This window comes from Cryptotermes secundus, unplaced genomic scaffold (genome assembly GCF_002891405.2).
Source record: "Cryptotermes secundus unplaced genomic scaffold, Csec_1.0 scaffold462, whole genome shotgun sequence".
In the NCBI taxonomy this organism is placed as follows: Eukaryota; Metazoa; Arthropoda; class Insecta; order Blattodea; family Kalotermitidae; genus Cryptotermes; species Cryptotermes secundus.
This window is the reverse complement of record NW_019724744.1, coordinates 196,865-212,785: the sequence shown is the minus strand read 5'-3', so window position 1 is coordinate 212,785 and position 15,921 is coordinate 196,865. Positions and strand designations below refer to the sequence as shown.

General features: G+C 38.0%; 2 protein-coding genes across 9 annotated transcripts in view; one reads left to right on the top strand and one right to left on the bottom strand.

Annotated features, from left to right (window-relative positions):
- Positions 1-1,117: 1,117 nt before the first annotated feature.
- Positions 1,118-13,174, bottom strand: LOC111862798 (BTB/POZ domain-containing protein 10). 5 transcript variants are annotated; one of them, XM_033750795.1, is made up of 8 exons: positions 13,096-13,174; positions 7,349-7,468; positions 7,083-7,208; positions 6,799-6,999; positions 5,555-5,772; positions 3,701-3,898; positions 2,549-2,796; positions 1,118-2,136 (listed from the first exon to the last, which is right to left on the bottom strand). In XM_033750795.1, the coding sequence occupies exons 2-8, from the start codon at positions 7,459-7,461 to the stop codon at positions 1,930-1,932; spliced, it is 1,311 nt and encodes a 436-aa protein (XP_033606686.1). In that variant the 5' UTR covers positions 7,462-7,468; positions 13,096-13,174; the 3' UTR covers positions 1,118-1,929. The 5 variants fall into 5 exon arrangements, with proteins under 5 accessions (XP_033606686.1, XP_023704254.2, XP_023704253.1 ...); XM_023848486.2 differs by lacking the exon at positions 13,096-13,174 and adding an exon at positions 12,894-13,087; XM_023848485.2 differs by lacking the exon at positions 13,096-13,174 and adding an exon at positions 12,992-13,087.
- Positions 13,175-14,277: 1,103 nt separating this feature from the next.
- LOC111862818 (F-box/WD repeat-containing protein 7) overlaps positions 14,278-15,921 on the top strand; it is an 18,315-nt gene continuing 16,671 nt past the window's right edge. The window contains exons 1-2 of one of the 4 annotated variants that reach the window (XM_023848539.2): positions 14,278-14,354; positions 15,179-15,592. In XM_023848539.2, coding sequence (XP_023704307.2) covers positions 15,197-15,592 — 396 coding nt within the window. In that variant the 5' untranslated portion in view covers positions 14,278-14,354; positions 15,179-15,196. Of the gene's footprint in view, positions 14,355-14,391; positions 14,584-15,149; positions 15,593-15,921 lie in introns of those variants that run through there. The other 3 variants (XM_033750820.1, XM_033750822.1, XM_033750821.1) reach the window with 3 other exon arrangements.

Sequence of the window (15,921 nt, the reverse complement as noted above, 5' to 3'; positions counted from 1 at the left end):
TGCATGCAACTTGAATACAAATGCTACCATGTACAAAAATAGTGGCTAGACAGGAGACATTTTATCAATTAAAAAAAGTACAGTAGTAAAAATTAACACACGCAACTTTGTGCAAATACAGCCTTTTGTTTAGAACTCTGGATTTTGATGGCAGTAAAAAAGTGTGAACAGATACAAGGAAAGTAGCTGCAGAACTTGAGGCGTGCAAGTAGCTCAAAAATGTGAGCTGAGGTTTAAAAATTGTATGTGACTTTGGCATGGTTCAGATACTAAAATCTGCAGCGTGAATTTTTTTAGCATAAGCAACTGTGTTAAGTGAATGTTATTTATATTAATAATAGTTGCTAGACAGTATGATGCTATTAACTCACTCTGATGGGCCTTCATCCATTTAAATGCATAGAAAGTGAAAATGCTTTCACCCACACATCACACAGATAACTGCATGCTGCTAAATATTTAAAAGAAGTTTCTGGAAACAGAACAAGATGACTTGAAAAAGAATGAGAGGCACTAAAATAAACATTTACTAATAAAAATCAAAATACGCTGCATACAAAATTTAGGTTGACTCTAGCTGAATTCAAAGTCGATCACATCCGTTCTACTTGTTTTGTGATCTGATAAGCCTTGCAGTTAAGTCCAAAGGTACTGTCAAGAAGAAATACGAATTTCAGTACTTACTTGACGATAAGGATGTCTACATAGTGTAAGATAAAATACTTTTCATTTGTCAGTCATCTGCTGTAAACAAATTCAGTGATCAGTGCTTGTACTCTTCCCATACAATACTTTTGTCTGTGGTTATGTGGCAGTTCTTTATGCCAGTACGAACACATCTGCTCATACATGAGCAAGTACCATCAACATCAGCAATACATAATGTAGTCGTTTGGGTTATGACAGTCTGATAGGCGGCAAATACCAATATTAATGTATTGCCTCTGAAATGTCTGTGAACTTCTGCCAGTTTACAGAGCATTACATCCCAGAAATCAGTGATTTTCACACCTACTGGTTATTACATCATCTGCCATCTGATTACGTATCGACTCTCAACATAAATGAAGAAGTCGGTATGAATATCCATGGGTCAGAACAGCTTAGACAGTTGGTCTTTAGAAGAACAGTATTAAACTCCTTACTGATCCCCCCATGTGTCACTCATGCAATGAATAAGCAGAATTTAGTTTACGTACACACATGTATCAACTTGAGTACTTTTTCCTATACTCACTACCGAATGTATGAACTTATAGTATTAAAAGCCTCCGTACAAAGTTGGCACTAATGTCACCAGCCGTTTCCAAAATGTTAGACCCCCCCCCTTTCAGACTGTACCACAGTTGGACACTGATGTGTCATTCAATTTATCGTGTCAGAATGAATTAAACCGGGTGAAATCTTCCACAAAATGCTTGCACAATATGACAGTTATCATCAAAAAATGTAAGTAGTGTGAACTGCTGAAAAATTATCATAACAGTTTAGTGGATGAACAGTGGCCATGCAGACCAGTTAAAGGAGCAGCAACTGATACAGTTAGTGTGCTAACTTATTCAGGAGAATCAGTGTATCACATTAGATAAAATTGTGCTGAAATGAATATCAGCCATGGAACTTCCAAACTTAATTCACCTTACTGACTTCTTATTTCAAGATCAGAGCTGAAGTTTGGAGCTCATAAGTTTTGTAAGGCTCAGCTCAGACTTAAAATTATCAAGCTTGCACGCCTCTATGCAGAACCAACCTCTGCTTGAACCTCTCAGCATAAATAAAGATACATAAAGAACATGGAAGACAGAACACATTTAAATACTGCGCTTATACTCATTCAGTACAAAAGCCAAATTTTAAGCTGTCAACATGAATGGATGGATGTTAAAACACACAATATGAAACCTACATCGGTCCTCATACATATCAACATTATGGCGTCTCCTCGGGTGGAAGAGGCAGTTCTGGGTATGGCTCATTTGCAGAGGGTTGTGGGGGAAGAATACCTCCAACAGCTCCCTCCTCATGCTCTGTCCCCTGCACTGCTGGAGCAGGAATGGGGTTGCCTCTAGCATCGAGCTCGAGAACTGGGTCAGCCGTTGCTTCTGCCAGGTTCGTCACTGACTTCGATTTGACACACTGCATCAGGAAAGGAAGCATATGAGCATTACTGTCACCTTCAGATACACCTTAACCATTTCACTGCTATGCCTGGGATGTCCCAGGCAAGCGCACATTATAACTCCTGTTCTGAAACCTACGCAATTTTATTCTGTCTGAAATTGACAGACGGTACAAATTGTATATTCTCTGCCATCTTGTGGCAAACCTTTGGATTTGTATGTTTCGGTCCTGACGACTCAGTGATTTACAAAATATTTGGCAGTCAAAGGGGTAATCCCTAGTATCATTGTTCAAGTACACCGCAAGGAAACTGAAAGAAAATGCCTGAAGACTCCCCCACCCCCTTCTAAAACTTAATACCTGACCTCAGAGAATCACCTTTGTATCAGGTAAATGTGATATCTTTACTTGCCATAGCTGAACGTACCTGAAAATCAACATGTCTGCTCTTAGCCTCCTCTTTCTCCCATGACATATGTATGAATGGCCTCTGCACATAGTTGTAGATCACCTCCTCTCGTCCACCAGCCCTCTTTTTAATCTTCTCTTTGTAAGTAGGATACCCTTCTATTCCAAGACGAATCTTCTTCAATCCACGTTCCTTCATAACTTGTTTAGCCACATCACGATTTTCTATGTACTTAAAAAATCTATACATTGCAGTGCTGTTAACAGCTGAAAATTAACATAAACATACTTTAAATACAGCCTCCTGAAACACTGCAAACATATTCTTTCAGTGTACCTCTAGGTTACTGCTTTATGTTCGCTATGCAAAGATCAATTTCACTTGGTTCATCCTGGTCCATCACACTAGCAATAGTATAAAAGATTATTAATGTCATCCAGTGTGATTGATAAATATTGTTTTTTTTTATCGTTCATCTACATGTTTCAGTCGTAGCAAACATCTTCAGAAGGACACTGTCAATTTATGCAAAGAATAGTTGTACACAAGTGTATCAAGAAAGTTGGGACAGTGCCGTCAGTACAGTGACTGGCTATGGGCTGGATGGTCAAGGCGTTCGAGTTCAAATCCCAGTAAGGGCAAGATATTTCTCCTCCTCTCGTCATTCAGACCAGTTCTGGGGCCCACTCATCCTCAAATCCAATGGGTAATGGGGGCTCTTTCCACAGGGATAAAGCGGCAGGGGTGTGAAGATGACCACTCACCTCCAACTAGTGCCAGGGTCAGGAACACTTGGATCTATATATCCACTCCCCCATACATCTTCATGGCGTAGTGCTTCATTAGTCAAGCACAGGGACAAATTTACCTTCACCTTTGCAAGCATATAAAAGCTGGTACGGTGGGAGTGGATACCAGGTACAGCACTTCCTTGTTCTGTACTTCATAGATTCATTTATCAGATACAATACTATATTTATATGTTAGAGGGAACTACAGAGTGTTTTTCTGAAACTGCGTCCATAGCCCATAATTCAACTGACACAAGCCCTATATTACCACTCCCATGATGGGATGTGTCCTACAGAAATTTTTTTTCATAATTAAGTTTAAAGTCACAGAAACTGTAATTTCATTTCTGAACTAGATAACAATAAAACTGATACTCACTTTGTGAGTATTCCTCCCCCATCTGTGGTGGGTACTCCTCATCCCAGTCTACTACATCGTCATCCAACAGAACAACAACGTGGCATTCACGGTCACCACGCTGCGCCGAGTTCACCATCAGAGGAAGGATCAGCTCTTCGAGGAACACTTCAAACTGACAGCGTGCCCCTTCATTGGACAGCTCGTGCAGCAAACCTCCTGCAACATCCCACCCTGTATAAGTATTTTACATCTGACTCCATTGTACCTGTAAGGCATACAGTGTACTGTGAAAATAAAATCAACTATAATGCCTCAAGCAGTGTGGCTCAAGTGCATGTTTAATATGTCACATCACTCATTAAATAGTGATTTCAGGCATGCAGAAAACATAAATACTGTTTCAACCAGAACAGCACTAAACTCAGCTACAAACCCCAGAAAGTCAAGAATTTCTTATACTAAATATGGGTCACATACTAAATCAAAATAACTACATAGGGAAAAATTATACAGTCCTTTATATTTGGCTTGATTGGGACCAGAAAAAATACTGAATGAATCAGGATTTCACTGCAACTAGAACTGTCATAATTAATGATATCAATCAGGACCAAACAAGGATATTCGGGGGGAGTCTTCCAAATACCGTTGGTACAGTAGTCAAGCAATTTTGAGTAAAACTTATCCCATTAACATGGGCCCAATTCTGAAAGCCTGAATCATGGAAATTTAATAGTAAAATAAATATTGTGACATGTTGCGCTATGGATGGCGCCCCTCCCTCCCCACCAGCCGTGACGTGCTGAGAGGAGCCGAAGTGAGCCGAGTCCCAGCATGCTGGTTGCTAAGCGAAGCAAGTAAACAGCCGTTGCGAGAGACGACGGTAATAACAGCGGTACCCATTACGTAACAGGCAAACACGGCGTCAGACAACAGTGGTGCCTATTACGTAACCACTTTCCCGTTGTCCGACTGAGGGTTTATAAGAGACCTACACTGCCTACGGAGTCAGTTAAGTGTATCAGTTGCCAAAGTGAGTTCTCAAGGCAGCAGCCTACAAGTTGAGTTGGAATTTAGCCAGCAGTGAGCAGTAAGGAGTGAGTTGAATTGTAGTAGTCACCGTTTCAGTTGTAACGAGTGAATCGTGATAGTGTGAAGAGATTTGGTTGTAGGGTTTGTAAAGTGTGGAAACCCATAACATTGTTATAATTAATTGTAGCCATTACTTGTAGGTTGTTAAATAAACCAATTAACAATCTGAACGGCGTCTTCAGTAACGAAACACGTTACAATATGTACTAGAAGTAATGGGGTTTTTTATGAGGAATTTCACAATAACTCCAATGCAAAACTAAAGAGAAAAGTTTATATACTGCTAGAAGATACTGAACTGCTCAATGCATCCGCCCATGTTCTGAATGCACACATCTGAGGATGGCTGGTAACATCCATTCAATAACATGCATGCAAAATTTTACAGTCTATTCAGGGAAGGGTTTATTTCAAGCAACCAATCTTACAAAACGCAAATGCTCTGGTATAAAAGATTTAACAGACTCTGTAAAGTTTGTCTGCGCTTACAAATGAGGATATACTTGGGAAAGGTCATGATGAACTCTACCACATCCTTTCTCAAACCTTGTTATAGCTATACAATTGTTTTCTGATCCTGATGTTGAAGTTTTTATTCCAAAGTTCATAGTATTCATTACTGAAGTAACTTAAATTAGTGAAAGGCAGAAAACTTCATGAGACCATACAAGACACAGATGGCACAGAAGCAACATTCTGTAGAGTACAGATTTTACGTTGGAACAGAACACCTCTATCTGTGACATATTTCATTCTTATAAGTGTGTCTAATGTGCTTACGGAGATTCTGGCACCTGACGGTGTGAGCATCAAACGGAACGAGTAGGTAGTCGCAAGCCTCTCTCAACTCCTGCACGGAAACTGTAGGGGGGCATCTTATTAAGCCACCTTTGTAATACTCCAGGATTGAGCGGAACACTGTTGCAGAGATTCCGTCAGCAACTTCATATTCTCCACGTTCGTTTGGATGCATGAAGTCAATACCAGAACTGAACATCCTACACAGGCAAACAGCAACACTGGTCAGCAATGTTATGAGAACATAAAAACTAACTTTTCAAATTAATTCTGATATGCTGATTCCAAACTGACATAAAAACTTTCCATTGTTTAACGGTTCTGTGTTTCGAATTTTGAGCCGAAACCAAGCATTTTGTTTCCCCCACATTTATATTTTCTTCTTAGTGTTATCATAATAGGGGCATGTTGTAGCCTAGTTGGTTCATGCAACATGCTACATGCCAGAAGGTGGCGGGTTCATTCCCAATGAGGTCACTGGTTTTTGTCAATTGATCTAATCCTTCCAGCCACACTATGGCCTTGGATTTGAACCAGCCTCTAACAGAAATGAATAACAGGACATTTCCTGAGGGTAAAGGGTGAGCAGCAGGTGAGTAAGGCTGACAACCTCACTGCCATCCGTGAACCGTCTAGAAAATGTGGAAACATTGACATCTCACAACACTATGGGCCTCCATGGCCTGTTACAGGGATAGCTTTATCTTTTTTTTTTTGTGTTGGTATAACTTCTGTCAACCATAAAATGAGAATGTTTTATTAGTCAACAGAAGTTAATTATTTTCACTACATCATTATTTCTAACTGCATAATAAGTTGCATGTATATTCACATGCCTTGCATTAAAATAAAGAAAGAAAGACAATAACATAAAAAACTATGTGTTACAACTCTCTGAGTGCCATTTTGTGATCAACACATCTGATTTGGTTAAAAACAGTTCATTTCATCATTGAACAAGGCAAACAAAAATTTGTACCGTGTAACTGATGAGATCTGAGATTCTCACTGATGATTATACAGATTATTGTCTTCTGAGATGTGACACCATGTATTCTGGTAGACTATTACCAACGTTTTGGAGAAGCCTGTTGCCTACATCTTCAGCAAAATGATCTAGAAAATTACATGGTGTCACATCCCATAAAAAAAAGTAGTCTTCAATAAGAGATGACAGCATATATAAGGCACCAAACACACATCACATCAGTGGCTGAATAACGCACCTGCCAAGCATAGTGTTGGGGTGCGCGGTGAACAAGGCAGGGTCCAAGATGAATCGTGTGTTGTCTACTACTAGAGTGATTCGTTCATCACTCAAAGGAGTGACGGTCAAGTTCGAAGATGAAGTAGCAGCCTGGATAGAGTCTGTGTCCCTGTTCATCTGGTTCTTTGCTGGCCCCAGTGAGTGGTGCTGTGTACGAGACCTACATTACAACAGACAAGATGCATGATAACTGCTGGTCTAGTAGAGGAAAATTCCATGCAGCATCTCACACAGTAGACTTGCCTGTTTCTAGGGGCCATGTTAAGCGACTGTTTAGGGGTTGCTACAAGGTGCGGTCGCTGATCATTTGGAACACCTCCACCCTGTCTCTGGACTAAACATGGCTTTGGTTTTGATGATGATCCATAACTGTAACATGACAAGTTGGAATAATATCCTATGCATGACACCTGCAAGTAGAGGGGAAGTGGTCCAATACACAACATGAATGGGCCACTACCCCCAAAAGTACAAGACTGACCAACTGTTGCTTTATTTGTCTCCCTTACCTCATCCTATTTTTATGATAGACCCTTCTCCTCCTGTCATCAGAATCGTGGTAATCCTCTGTATCACTACTACTGTCCCGATCATATGAGTGACAATCCTTGGGAACAGACATTGCATTCCTAGAGATGTTAAACATATTTATCAGTTAAAACTCATTGCAAGAGTCACAGCAATGTCAAGTGCTAAATTCTATGTTCTCCATAACATTAAAAACAATGTTACTGCAGCCATAAAGCCATGAAAAATGATACTTATATCCAGACTTACTGTACTTTCAAGGCCAGTTTTATGCAGAATCACAATACAAATAATGTTAACAATTTCTTGTGCATTTTTACCCCTATATTTTACTTACAAAATTGACTTTTCATAATAATTATATATCTAATATTACATGAAATGATAATACACTCATGTCCAAGAACAAGTGAACTCCCACTTTACCTAAGCAATTACTCACATTAAATTATATTTTTGGCCATTTCACTGCAAAGACACCAAAGAACTACCTTCTAGGAACAAGAAGACTACTTAGGGGTAAATGCAAGTGTACAGAAAAAAAAACACAATACTTCATGAGATTAACTTCAAAGAGCAACAGGTATAGATAACATAAAAGCCTGATCTCTCCCCTAAACATTGATATATCACATTTAATGCCATCTACTAACAGAAATAGTATACTAAGGAATCAACACTGAATCAATGTCTTTGGCTGTGGGTGTTTTAACACAGGTAAAAGCCAATCAAATTGTCTCATGAAGTGCAAAGGGTTAACTTCCTAATGTTGAATATTTTCATCACTCTAGCCTACATGAAACTTGAAGATGTATTTAGTAACAAATCAACAATTCACAATAATCCCCACACCCCAAGTCTTAGACCATAATAAAATTACAATTAATCACAGCACATTTAATTATTTATGATGCACCATTAAACAAAGTGAAATGGTTTTTTCTCAATAATGTAACCTACAAGGTAATACGACAATTCAGTAACAAGGTTCTCCATCAGTATATTCCACTTGATGACAAAAAATGGGCAAAGCATGTAGCACATTACTACTAATACTACTACTAGTACTCCACCACCACCACTGCTGTTATTTTACATACATTTTATTGTCAGTCATTTCAATCCTACTTGATTCTGTATGATGCTACCAGGCTACAGCATACCACAGCTGTCATACAGCCTGGAGAAACATCGGGATATACAGACACACAACTGTGCTGGGCCACGATATGCTAAGTACGAACAGTATTTCCAAAAAGGTCCAGGGTGAAGGAATATCACTGGAGGGGCTAAAGAGCTTACAAGAGTACACAGTATGGTCTGGGTTCCTACAACACCACATTTCATAGCAGCCTTCTTGTCCTTTTTAACTTTTAGTTACAAATGGTTTTGTTTGGCTAGGTCAGGTTAACTTAGAGGCAAGCAAAATGTCTTCTGCAGTTTTACTCCAATTACTAGCATCAAGCTCTTCCAGCTGTAAGTAACCTTACATTCACTCAACATATTTGATGGTTGACCACCAACAGTGGTCACGGTGTGGTCTGGTTAATTTGCTACAGGCCATCACCAGCATGCTGATTCTTGGCTTCTGGCCTCACAGAACCCATTACCATATTTTTTTTTGTCTCACAACTCTTGATAAGTTTGTTTGCTCACGTTCTTCAGCAAGTTGCATTTTACTATATTCAGCACTCAAAAATTGGATTGTAATTGGTAACTGTTGTAACTGGATGGTTGTATGCTGAGTATAGTACAATGTATTATGATATGCAAACTAATATGAAAACAGTTGTACTTTAGTTCAGATTATAACTGCTACAAGTGAAAATCTGCATTTAGTTATGATCTTCCACTGTATGTATTTTAGTTTAAACATAATTTCACTGACTTTATTACTCTGTGCATTTATTTTCAAAGTAGATGTGATGGTGACTTCATGTCATTTCCCAATTATAAATATATCAGTACGCTGGTAAAATTTCATGTTGAAATGCAGCTACATGAGTGAGGGTTATGGAGAGTAAGTGTTGGTGAAAGGGGGAAAAGTTATCAGAAGGGTGGGAGAAGGAAAAATACTGCTCCCTAATTCAATTCAATTTATTTTTGTTCATCAGATCTACATTTGGTGATGGCGCCTCCAGATATAGAACACGTCAAAGCCCAGGTTACAATAAAATTAATCCAGAGGACAACGGCATAAAGATATTACAACATATTTACAACTATTGTTGCAATAAATATTGATAAAATGTTATAATTAAATACAACATGCATATAACACTTGCATTGCAACTTATTATCATAATAAAATACATATTAACACTGTCTATAATAGAGAAAAAGCATATCTAAAGAATTATAGGTATCCTACATTAAAAGTTTTAAAATGACTGGTGTCGTTTTATTTATCTGTAATTAACACAATCATCCCTTGTTTTCCAATCATAATACACATCTAGAGAATAAAAAGAGCCCACCTGCAAAAAAATTTTAAGGAAATATTTGAATTTATTTAAATCTTGCAATAAATTTTTTATACTATGTGCTAATTTTTTAAATATTCTAATCCCAGTGTAAGATACTCCCTTTTGAGCCCTGGTTGATTTATAAGTTGGATAATGTAGTTCAAATCTTTGTCTCGTATAAATGTTATGAATATCTGAATTTGTTACATACTTCTCCATGTTTTTAACCATGAAGACCGATACTGAAAATATATACTGTGAATAAAATGGAAGAATGTTTAATTTTTTAAACAGAGGCTGACAAGTGTCCCTATTTCCTGCTTTCATTATTACCCTAATTATTCTTTTTTGAATTTTAAATATTATACATTGAATTTCCCCAGAATATTATGCCATATGACATTATAAAATGAACGTAGGTATTATACATCATCAACAAGCTCTCTAGGGACAATGCTGAGACTAGAACTCTTATAGCATAACAAGCTGAGCTCAATTTGATGGCTGTTTGTTTGATATGTTCCTTCCATGTTAAAGTACTATCAATTGTCAGTCCAAGGAATTTCAAAGTATTCGTATTATTAATTTGGATATCACCAAGTTTAATATTTTAAGTTTATCAGTGCATTTGGTTTTGTTAAAAACTGGACATAACTTGTTTTAGTTAAATTCAAAATTAATTAGTTTATAGAGAACCATTTATTGATTGATTCAAGAGTTTCTTTTAGGGCGATGTCAAGTTCTTTAAGATTTGACTTGCAACACAGTATTCTGGTGTCATCAGCGAATAAAATTGGTTTTGATTCTTTATTTATTATATTTGGCAAATCATTAATATATATCAAGAAAGGCAATGGCCCAGAACGGAGCCCTGAGGGACGCCCTGTTTTACACTTTGCCACTCCGAAATACCACTTGTAATATTGCTATTTAGTACTGTTCTTTGCTGTCTATCCCTCAAATAAGTTTTAATTAACTTTCCTGCTATACCATGAAAACCATAGAACTCTAGCTTAGCAAGAAGTATTGTGTGATTTACAGGCCTCCCACAACAAGTTTTTTTATTTGTTGCTATTAGAGTGGTATTTATTAAGTCATAAATGGCTGATTCAGTGGACAATTTAGTTCGAAAACCATGCTGTTCATGTGCCAATATATTATTAGTGTCCAGATGATGTTGTAAGCTATTATATATGATTCTTTCAAAAATCTTACAAAAAGATGTCAATAAAGATATCAGCCTATAATCTGCTATATCAGTTCTATCACCCTTTTTAAAAACAGGATTTATTTGAGAATATTTTAATCTTGAGGGGAAGACACCGAGACTCAGTACTTTATTACACATATGTTAATGGTGCTAATATGAATGGTAAACTTATTTTGAGGATATATTGCGCAATTTCATCATATCCATGTGAATATTTCCATTTTAATGATTTCACTACATCTTTAACTTCTTTGTTAGTTACTGGTGACATATATATATATATATATATATATATGGAAAGGGGTGTTTAAACATAGCAGTAAGGAATTTTAGGGCTTCATTCCTGTCTTTAGTTGAACTATTTTTTATTTGTGGTAGTGGAGATATAAAATGGTTATTAACGTAACTAGCCATTTTTTGTATATTATTACATAATTTACCTTCTATATTTATGCTTGCTATTGGATTTTTTTCCAATTTAGTGTTAGTTAAAGTTCTGATAACACTCCAAGTAGTTTTTATTATATTATCAGAATTTAAAATTAATTTATTATAATAACTTTGTTTTGCTTTCTTTGTAACCTCTGTTAAGATTCTGCAATAATTCTTGTAATATCTTGCTAATTCTGGATCATCCAAATTTCTACTAAGCAAATATAGCTCTCTTACGAATGCAAGACGTTTTTATACCTGCTGTTAGCCAGGGTTGTTTGGTATGGGTGAATATTAATTTTTTGTAAGGAAAACTATTATTAAATATTCTTAGGAATGTGTTTAAAAAATTGTTGAACATTATATTTACAACTTCATTTATATTAAATATGTCAGCGCAATATTCATAACTGAGATTATTCTTAATTTCTTTTATAGAGTATTCATTTATTGATCTTCTAGTGCCAGAAGAACTGGAAGAATTTAATAACCTAATGGAATCACTATTTCTAAAATAAATCCATAAAATAACTGCAACTTGACATTAATCCTAAACCACAACAATCCAGTCCATACCACCCCATCCTACCTCTCTCAAATCCATTTTAATATTATGCACATACCTATGTATTGGCCTTCCTAGTGGTCTCTTTCCTTCTGAATTTCCAACCAAACTCCTATATGCATTCCTCTTCTCCCCACATTCATACTACATGCATTACCCATCTCATTCTTCTTGACTTGATCATTATCAAGCTCCTCATTACATTACAACAGTTTATACAAAACATTCATAATCTTGAATAAAACCCAAACTCAAGAACATGTCTGTAAGGTTCGGTAAATCATCTATTATAATAAAATTCATATTAAACAACAATACATACACTATGTACCATACGAGATTCTCACAGAGATGGATATGAAAAGTTCTGACTTCTGGGTTACTCCGTGTAGTCCGTAGAAAATCAGCCGTCGTTTCGGAGGAACACGCCTCTTTAGCAGAGCTCTGCATACTACCTGCTTCATGCTGACTTCTTGATTAGTTTATGCTTCGGCCCTGAAGACAAAAGGAGAAATGTTCCTCCGAAACGCTGGTTCATTTTCAACGGACTATACGGCGTTATTTTCCACAAGTCATAATTCTAACTACAAGCACTGTACCGTAGAGTCGTTCCCGAGTAGTTTGGCATCGATGAACGTATGTTTCTCAGTTTCAAGTATATTTGTCGTTGGGCATTGTTTTGTTTCCTACACGAACAATCACTGCATTACTTCTAAGACTGCATTCAACTTTACTTTCTTAATAAAGGCCGATATACCGTATTACCATTTACATAACTGTCGAAACCCTACAACCGCCACGAATGAAGTCTTTATGTTAATTAACTAGGACATATTTAAGACGTAGGTACTTACGCTAGGTTGTTTATAAAACAAAAATTGTGTTCAACACTTTTTAATTTTCTAACCAATCCTCTTAAACAAGAAGAAAATAAATACGAATATAATTTAACCTCATTATCCTTCCATTTCACGTCTTTCATTCACAGGCACAACAAACACATTCTATTACGAGAGCAAAAAAAAGACGTATAAAACGGAATAACACATCATTAACCTGTTACAGCTGGCTGTCGCAGTAGCGCTAACATAATTCCCGAATTTTCCCTCAGATATTTGTAAACTTTTGACTAAAAGCGACCGTCAGTTCAATCAATGTGTGAAAACGACGAACCCTACAAGGCACGGAACACAACATAAAGGGGTATTTGTCTGTCAAACTTCACGGCGTCACAGCACCAGAACACTCTGGCAAGGGAATCCTAGCCGAGGCGACATTTACTGGTGCCATCAACAAACGACAAATTGTCGAGTAAATGACAAAGTCAAAGCCAAAGTCACATTAATACTTAGGTCAGTCGGACAGTCAGTCTCGATGCGAAGCCCCTGTGCAAAATTTAATTAAGCACTACTTCATATAAGTTCATGGGAATGAACAGACCCTAATTTTCTTGACTTGGCACTAGCTGGAGGTGAGTGGTTAGCTTCACGCCCCGATCGCTTTACCCCCCGGGGAAAAGAGCCCCTGGTACCCAGAGCCGAGTGACGAGAGAATGGTCTGCCATTTGTCGCGGTCCGAGCAAATGATGACAGAGGACGGAGAATGGATGGTCGAGTCTCTATCCCGCAGAGAACATGATCAAAAAGGAATGGATGTACTCGAGTTATGAACTGTAGCAATCACCAACTTTGTCGCTGACGGCCTCTAACATAAAATTTTTTGAAAGGGTCAGTACCAAGTACGCGAACGATACTACCATCAATGCGACCAACTACGCAAAAAAATATTGTATACGTATACGAGATGGAAGAATTCGGTCTCTAACATGGTGCAACTAAAATACAAAGAATGTTGAAGAATGCCGTCTTCTGGGAAGTGGCACCATGTAGATCTTGTGTGAACCAGCGTTTAGGAGGAATGTATCGTCTCCATCTTCAGGGTAGAAAAATCCGTTGGCGAGGAACCAGTGTGAGCATGTGGCTTCAGCATTATATTTTCTTTAAGAATTTTTTCAACACTGTGTTTGTCGCACACGCTTGTGGTCTACCATGTAAAGAGTTTCGTTCTGAGCGGTTCTGAGTGCGGAACGTTCCCATTCAATTGTCCTTGGCTTCACGCGTTGCCCTATGGGAACCCGTTCTCCCTGCAATATAATTAAATTTCCCTGCCATTCTCTTTCCTCTTTTGTCATGACATAATGCGGAAAGGATTGTAGAAGCTTGTGTTTCCCTGCAAGGAGTAACATTCATTTACCACCGATAGATGGCGGTGTCTATGATTTGACCATGAAGTATGGCTGCCTAATCAGGGAAAGGGTTCGTAAATTTATCTTCGTTCACTTGCCCCGAAATTTTTATGTTTCGTAGGCTCACACTTTACATCTTTAAATATACTGTATAATTTATTTTAATGCTGCTTTGTATGTAATATGAAATGAGAAATATAATCCAACCTAGAATATCGGTTGAGCTATGTTTTGCCCTATCCTCGGGCTTGGGCACGGCCGAACGGGAGTAGGGTGAAGACGGGCTTAGTTTTGTCACAGTATGTAAAATAATTGTTGGAATTTCAGTTCATGTCTATTTCTCTGTAAGAGAAAATTTTTAAATATGACATGAACAAAAATTTTGTAAGTATCAGCGTTCGAATTCCATGAAAGTGTAACAATAACAAATTCTATTACTTAGTGCACGTTAAGAGTGACTTTCGTAGTATTTTCAATATTCTTTACGTTAGTGGACTGTAACTTGCATGTGTTAAGCCTGTGTAAAATGATTTTTTCCGAGGTATTTTCGGTTCATTATCCGAGATTCATTTGTGTTCTCACTTAGGCACATGGGCATGATTCTGAAATTTATAGAACTTTTGTTTAAATTTGTAGTCTCTAGTAGAACCCGTATATATTTAGAATGGTTTGTTAGGTTCTTATACTGAACCGTTATCCATGAATGGAATAGGGCATAATTAGTGAGGCTGTGTGAAGTGAGTGCATAGTTGAGTGCAGCTTCTAATGGCTTGGGGATGTGATGTTGTGGGTCAATAAATTTGTTCATAGTTTCATTTATATGTGTCAGTAACAAGGTTACAGTAAGTTGTTCTTGTGTACCCAGTGAGCAACGTGTGTGCTGTTTTCCACCAGGATTCCATTTAATGTAGAATGGCTGCATCATGCTCATCTGCGAATGCATCGTCGAACAATAAGACTGAGTGTACAAGTCCCAGTCCAACAGAGACTGTGTGCCTGGAGTTGTCAGATACACTTACAGAAGGAAAAGAGAGTGCTGGCCCCTCTAGGGTTGTGTGTGGTGATAACGAAGGATCAGTGGCAGGGGACAAGTGCTTGTTGGACACAGAGGAGGGAGATGATGGAAGCTGTCATGCTGAGGAGTGTGAAGAGGAGGGATGGGAGGACATGGATGAGGGGGAGGAGGGGAGTGCGGGGGAGGAAGAGGAGGAAGAGAATAAACTGTTAGACAAGTTTCAGTTGAGTGATGGGACTGCTGTGTTGCCATCTTCTGCCGATAGTGCAAGTGCCATAAACCCCAGGCCCTGGGTGAGTGTCTATGTATTGTAATTATTGTTGTATATATATATATATATATAGCGGACAAGTGGTAGCATGGTTGAGATGCGGTGCTACAAGCTGGAAGGTCTCGGGATCAAATCCCAATGAGGTCATTGGATTTTTTTCAATTTACCTAATCCTCATGGCCCTTGGGTCGACTCAGCCTCTAACAGAAATTAGTACCAGGAATATTCTTGGGGATAAAGGGCGGCCGGCGCGTAAGGCTGACAACCTTACCACTATCTATGAGCCGATTGTCTAGAAAATGTGGGAACCTCAACATCTCACAACCCTGTGGGCCTCCATGGCCTGTTACC